Consider the following 7108-nt stretch of genomic DNA (forward strand, 5'->3'; position numbering starts at 1 on the left):
ACTGACAAAGACCTACACCAATGTGTCAGTAAAATTGACCATCTGTCCTGAATCGTCACTACAATCATTCTCTGTCGTGATCCGACACTTCCTGTACCAGTTCACTGGGGCTGTTTATCCACAGACTTCAAGATGGTGGACGCGGTTTGTACCAGAACCTTGAAAATGGCACTCTGCTACGGAGCAGCAATGTGTGTGCGGTTATTTATAATTCCTGGAGCCACTGAACACTCGATCCTGGCTTGAGACAGGTAGGCTCTGGCTCGGTCTGAGGCCCTTACGGAACCTCGAGCTAAAAGCGAGCCGAGCCGAGAAGCTGCGGCTCCTGTCTAGCCTCCCTTTGCGGACTACCGAGTCATACTAATTCTTGGTGGGTTCCGGAGTAGCGTGCTACTTGCCGAAAAGCGTTTCGACGCCTTGACAGGGGTAGTAAGCGCTATATAAATACTATTACAATACAATACAATTCTCTGCCCCACCCAATGGGTGCACTGGCTCTTCGCGATTGAAAATACAGGGAAGGCAGCCAGGAAGGACTTGGTGCTCGGAGGGCAGATAAGAGTCTGCATGAGTGAGAGAGAAAGTAGCAGCAAGAAAGACAGACGAAGAATCCGGGTGTTGGGGAGGGCAAAGGATAGGAAAGAGGTAGCGGGACGTAGAGAGAGCAAAATAAGTGAGAGGAAATACATGAGAGAAGGATGGAGAATGTGGGGGAGCAAAAAGTAAAACCAAAATGGATGCAGAAAGAGAGACAGGAGAGTGACAGTGAGAGACCTCAAGAAAGAGAAGAAATTGGAAGACATATTGAATGGAGAAAGAAAATGGTTGTTCATGAATCTGATATTTTTTGCCGGGTCGGCTCGTATTTTGGGTTTGAGAGCCTAGTGGGACCCCTGGCTCGATTCTAATAATGACCTAAACTCTTTATCTGACCCGTTCACAAATTAAACCTTTCGAGCCAAAACCCACGGCTCTATGGACCAGGCCACACACACAAAATGCGCCTGAGGAGACATATCCACACCTCCTCGTCCAAACGTCAAGCAGTGCGAGGGTCAGACATAAAAGTAGAGACGGATGGAGAAAGTGATAGAGCAAAGAGTTAAAAAAAATTGGATGCAGAAAGAGAGACAGAGAGAGAGTGACAGCGAGAGGCAGCTAGAGAGAGAATAAAGTGGAAGACAGATTGAGGTTGCGAGAAAGTAAGTGTGAGTGCATCTGACATGATTTACCGACTCGGCTCTTGTTTCGGCTGTTAGAGCCCTGCCGGGTCCTGTACTCGGCTCTAATAATGACACGTACCTAAACCCAGTTACTGATCCGTCTCCAGATCAAACCTACCAATCCTACCCCTACAGCTCTGTGGACCAGACCACCCTCATGAAAGGTGCAAGGGGAGACCTGGCCGCACCTCCTCCCCAACATCAAGCAGGGCGAGGGTCAGAGCCGAGAAGCACCGCCACACTCAGGAACTGAATGAAGAAGCCCCTCGGTGGGACATCTACGACCAAGCGAGGCAATATATTTATTTATTAACTAACGAGAAAGAAAAAAAAAACAGAAAACAAGTTTCAGGAAGCAGGACAGCAAAAAGAATAAGCTAAGGCAACGGAGAGAGACACAGCAGAAGACTTCCCTATGGACTGTCTACAGCAGAGAAAACAGGGTCCACTGCCCAAAAAGGAAATGCAAATGAAAAGAACATAAACAACACGGGGTCAGGCAACCAAACAAGGGCACAGACTGCCTTGAATGGGAAACATAAAACAGCGGTATTCGTGAAACATGCTGTTGTGATAAATGGTGGGGACGAGTCGGGTACAAGTGATCCCTTCATTCAACCACTTATAAGACGAGCTGTGCAGGGGCTGTCCCTCTAAATGTATCACAGACCCTCCAACTCACAGTTAAACACAGGTGTGATATTTATGAAGCACACCTTTCTGCCGTAGCCTCAACACACACCGTTGTTGCTGAAATAGACAGGTTGAATGACTGGTTAACATCTATATTGTGCCCACAATCCTGAGGGGAGTCTTGGCGCTGCCCCCACCCACCCCTTCTGTGTGCTTCTGGTCGTACCCCTCCATATGACCCCACCCCCGCGCACCCTCAGCAGTCACCTGTAGCAGCAGGCAGATGTGACGGGCAGACGTGGATACTCTTTCCATTCCCCGCCCCCACCGCTCGCTCCCTCACCTTTGTCCTGGACCCTGGGTCTGCTAGAAGGACTGTGATATGACGCTGGGCTGGGGCCGGAGACTCTCAGCGGTTCCCACACTGTCGCCCATTCATCCCATTCAGAGGATACAATAGAAGTGTGTCACACCAGAGGCCCCGGCTCCAGGGAATCTGACCCTCCCCCGGGGTAATCTGCAGCCGCCATCTGGGGAGCAGCCCGAGGCAGCGGGGAGGCCTCAGTGCGCGGGTCCTGTCAGGCCCGAGGACTGGGACAGTTACTTGTACTGGAGGGGCTGACACTGGTGCTTTCTCATTTCAGAGGCACCCGTCATGGACTAGACAAGGACCTGCTACATTACATCAACGAAGAATACACCACATCAGTGCTTTACCTGCCTTACTGAAGCTAGTGCTGCAGCCAGTGTGGGCGCTTTCAGCACTGGACAGTTCCATGCAGGCGCTAGAGCAGTGCGGGTGTTACACGCCTTATTAGCTGACGCTTGTTTATTTTGCCTCACGCTCAAAACTCTGATCATTGAATTTTCTCGCCTGGCTGGGTTCAAAATTCAGTTATTGAAAGCAAAATTTCCTGTGAATTTTCCTAATGGCTGGTGGTAAATATTTTACAGAACAGGAAAGCATTCCCTGTGCGCGCTTTTCATAGTGCACGTCGACAGAACTGAATAGAAATATACTGCCAATAAATAGAAAAAAATGATACTCTTTCACGTGTTGAGTCAGGAGCCCGCTGATTCATGCCTTTTCAGCGCTGCCGCCACAACCACTGGTATTTAATGTTATTGACACTGCTTGGCTTCTGGCAGATGCCTGGGTCATATCACTTTAATGGGGCAGCTCTTTCCCACACTCTGATCCTTTGTGTCGGGTCCCAGATGTCCCCCCTCCCTCCCTCTACCGTGCCACACTTCTATTGTCCCTGCTGCTCTCTGATTGGCTGCTGAGTGTGGGAACCTCTCTCCAGCCCCAGACCCACACATGACCCTGCAGGCGGAGGGGGATAAATAGGGCAAGAGGGCGCGAGCTCTTCAGATACAGATCACTGTGGGTTCACTGCAGAGACCCTGCTCTTCACCCAGACCGGGCAAGATGGCGCCTCCCAGCACCTTGAGGGCATATGAAGAGGAGCGCGAGGGGAGAGATATCAGAAAGGTAAGAATTTCGAAAATAATATTTAAGCTATACATATTCATATTTTTTATGTAGAAATAATATGAGGTTTAAATGTGCTAAATGCACATCATATAGTACATCAGCATGAGATGTGGTTATTCATCTTTTGACATTCTCAAAGTTGTAGATTAACATAATTTATTTGAACTATTGTATCATAATATTATAAATATAAGCGCTGCTATTGCCTTCTAACAAGTGTTAAACATATTTACAAGTTTGTTCCAATACAATAACAAATCCACGTTTTGTCTCTGCAGCTGAGGAAGCCAGTGGTGGAGAAGCTGAGGAGAGATCGCATCAGCAGCAGCATTGAGCAGCTGAGGATGTTACTGCGGAGAGAGTTTGAGGAACAGGAACTTCCGCCCAAAGCAGAGAAAGCGGATATCCTGGAAATGGCCGTGAGATACCTGGCCCGGCGGCTGCAGACACCGGCACCAGGTGAGAGGCAGTAACTAAAGGGTTAAAGTGAAGTGGGTGCAGCAAAGAGATTAGGGGACTGGGGTCATGTTTAGGGTTAGGACATCATGGACAGAGGAACATTGAAGATGTAGTCTTCAAGAATATCTAGGGTGGGTGAGATGTTACTCGGTATTGGCTTATAATGACTATTTTAAAGTACCAGGCATCACATTTTCACGTATGTACTTCCACCCTTCCCTTTCCATTGCCATTTTATGAGTTCATATGTAAAAATGTACAAGCATTAACCCCTCCTCTCTCCCTGCAGCCGTGGCCTCCAGCGAAGGTTACTCCAGGTGCCTCCAGGACTCTCTGCACTTCCTCTCCCTCCACGGAGCCCCCACAGAGACCCGGATGAAGCTGCTGCGGGCCCTCCATAGACCTTCGGCTGCAGCAGAGGCTGTGTGTCCTTCTCGGCCTCCGTCCTGTCCCTGCAGCACTAAAGAGCCCGCACAGGACAGCCCCAGAGCCCTGTGGAGACCCTGGTAATGCGTGGACTGCGGCCTGGGCTTTTCTTCGGACTTCTTTAGAGGCCTCGGTCCTCTCTGAGGGGAGAATATTCATTCTGGTGTCTGGAGCCGGCCCTGCCGTGTAGGGGGGAGTTTACTGCACTTCAAGGAGTGGAGTGAAGAGTGAGTGTATATCCTCATAGGACGGACAGTGAGTGATGTTATATCCTCACAGGATGGACAAAGTGAATATTATATGCTCACAGAAGAGGTGGTATTTGTTGAATCCTTACAGGACGTCCAGTGTGTGAACAGTATATCCACATAGAAAGACGATTGTGGGAACACTCTATCCTCATTAAAAGACCAGTGTGAGAATTTTATATCCACTCAGGGTGGGCACTATGGCTATTGCATTCGCATAGGATGGGCAGTGAGTACATGAGATATCCATGTAGGATGGACAGTGTTTGAATGTTAAGTCCACACTCAGCATGCACAGTGTTAATATTGTATCATCTTAAAATGCACAGTGCGAATATTATGACCTCTTAGGATAGATAGTATATAATTATTGCATCCCCACAGGATGGTCAGTGAAGCTAATACATCCTTATAGGATGGACGATGTGTAAATAGTATATCCGTGTAGGATGGACAGTGTTTGGATGTTAAAGTTAAATACACTCTCAGGAGGGTCAGTGTGAATATTATATCCTCTTGGGATTGAGAGTGTATGAATATTATATCCCCACAGGATGGGCAGTATAGCTATTAAATCCGTAAAGGATGAACAATGTGTAAATATTATATCCGTGTCGGATGGACAGTGTTTGGATGTTAAATCCACACTCAGGAGGGTCAGTGTGAATATTATATCCGTTTAGGATAAATGTTGGCTGAATACTCTGGAGGGTACACAGTATATAATGTATGAACATAAATTTACCGAATAATGGCAGCACGTGTAATCATTTATAATATGATACATTTATGAAGAGAATAGACTGAAATCATTCATTGGAAGTACCTTTTATTTCGGAATGTTTTTAACTGTTTCTTTGCAAATAAATGCAGATGATATGTAGAGCTCCCCCTTTAGAATAGGACTTCATTTGAAAATGTTGGTGCATATTTTAGAATATATTATTCTCAGTCCCGAGTTCTAGTGGTTCTCTGGGATTACCAATTATACTTTAGTCTATGAAGTTGATTGATGGAAAAAGGTTAACATCCTGAAGAGATGGACATCACGCACTGTGTGGTTCTGCAGATGAAAGCACCTGCAAGAATAACAGATGCGCCTGTAATATGAGGGTTTTGGATTATCCCTTGTGCACGTTCAGTATATGTTTACCTTCTGTGTTTCAAAAAAGTTACAAATTACATAATCAGCACTTATTACTTAAAGTGAGGGTTGACAGCCCCCTGGCCTCTTTTGCATCAATATCGATAAGTACTATTTTCTATTGGAAATGTATCATACATGTGTATTACCTTCTGGGTAGGCAAAGTGTGTTTCTGTACTATCAGAAATATCTGAATTGTCTCAGAAAATTGAATGCGATGTATTTTAGACATTCCTCAAAAGGCATGTTAATTGCATTTTATCTATCAGTGATGGTATATCTTTATTTTAAGATAGAAATTCATACATTAAATCCCCTGCCTTCTGTGAAGGCAAAGTGTGTTTCTGTTCTTTTGGAGATTTGTGTATTATCTCTGAAAAGTGTATGTGACAATGTGCACATTAATTCTGTATCCTCCAAAGTGTATTGTTCATTGTTGGTGAATGAAAAGGAGTAACAGTTTTCACTAGTGGCAACACTTTGTTTTCAAAGTAGTCTTGGGTTTTCTTTTATAAAGAAGTTCAGTGTGGTGAACTCCCTGCCACAGATTTGTGTCTCAGTGACTGAGTGTTCTACTTCCGGGTCGTCTACAATATTTGTAGGGCTGCGGTTGTCAGTGATAATTCCTTCAGTTATAGAGTGAAAAACTGTGATTAAGATACTCACTATGTCAAAAGTAAGAATGTCCTGTGTTTATTCTCTAGTACCAGTTGTGACATTTCTGTAACATTATTTGTCACATGATTCTTCACTGTTCCTGCTTTATGAAGGAACGTTGTGCAATCTATTCACCTGTCTACTTGTTCAAATAAAAATGCAGATGTCAATAAATGAAATTAAGCCACACTCTCTGTTCTTTGTGTTTTCTTTTAAATGCCCGAATGTTGCCCTGAAGGAATATGTTTCCCGCGTGGACTTCAATGGGTGGAGACATTGTCAACCATTTCTCTTAGCCACAATTCGAACGAACTGAAACAGCGCACCTGACACAACTTTCAAATGTTTTGCCAATTGCATTATTGCAGAGAATAACATATATATAAAATGAAAGCGTGTTTGCGTGTTTCACAAAATCTGAGGTATCACACCTTTCTGACCCTCAGCTTTCAAACTTTGAAACACCATTACATTCTGACAACGGAGGAGGAGGGACAGCGAGGTTGGCCAGAGCTGTCAGAAGTATGAGCCATACATGATATATTGAGCATGATGAGTTTGTCATAGGCAGTGGACCATAACAATATAGTGACTCAGCCATCCAGGAATAGGTACACAAAACCTACATTTTACAAAAAACATTATTTTTGTCATATTTATTAAATAGGATATTCACATGAAAACATACCACTGTGAAATACAACCAACTTTGGAATCCATTCACATATTTACATGTTGTGTATCATACTTCATGAGGTTACTCGTGTGAACCTCACATGTGAAGTTCCCCCACGCTACTATTTAATATGAAATACTCTC

At 44.9% G+C, this 7108-nt stretch overlaps 1 protein-coding gene across 1 annotated transcript; it reads left to right on the forward strand.

Annotated features, from left to right (window-relative positions):
• The first annotated feature begins 3235 nt into the window (after window positions 1-3235).
• LOC138300633 (transcription factor HES-5-like) lies at window positions 3236-6478 on the forward strand. The gene is made up of 3 exons (XM_069240245.1): window positions 3236-3351; window positions 3633-3813; window positions 4103-6478. The coding sequence occupies exons 1-3, from the start codon at window positions 3289-3291 to the stop codon at window positions 4321-4323; spliced, it is 465 nt and encodes a 154-aa protein (XP_069096346.1). The 5' UTR covers window positions 3236-3288; the 3' UTR covers window positions 4324-6478.
• Window positions 6479-7108: the final 630 nt, after the last annotated feature.

This window comes from Pleurodeles waltl, chromosome 6 (genome assembly GCF_031143425.1).
Source record: "Pleurodeles waltl isolate 20211129_DDA chromosome 6, aPleWal1.hap1.20221129, whole genome shotgun sequence".
Lineage (NCBI taxonomy): Eukaryota > Metazoa > Chordata > Amphibia > Caudata > Salamandridae > Pleurodeles > Pleurodeles waltl.

What these genes read in the sequence shown, in the direction of transcription:
- LOC138300633 (XM_069240245.1), top strand. Translation starts at nt 3,289, where the DNA reads ATGGCGCCTCCCAGCACCTTGAGGGCATATGAAGAGGAGCGCGAGGGG. An exon ending in AGGGGAGAGATATCAGAAAG is followed by an intron (nt 3,352 to 3,632) that starts GTAAGAATTTCG and finishes TTGTCTCTGCAG; the next exon opens with CTGAGGAAGCCAGTGGTGGA. An exon ending in GCTGCAGACACCGGCACCAG is followed by an intron (nt 3,814 to 4,102) that starts GTGAGAGGCAGT and finishes CTCTCCCTGCAG; the next exon opens with CCGTGGCCTCCAGCGAAGGT.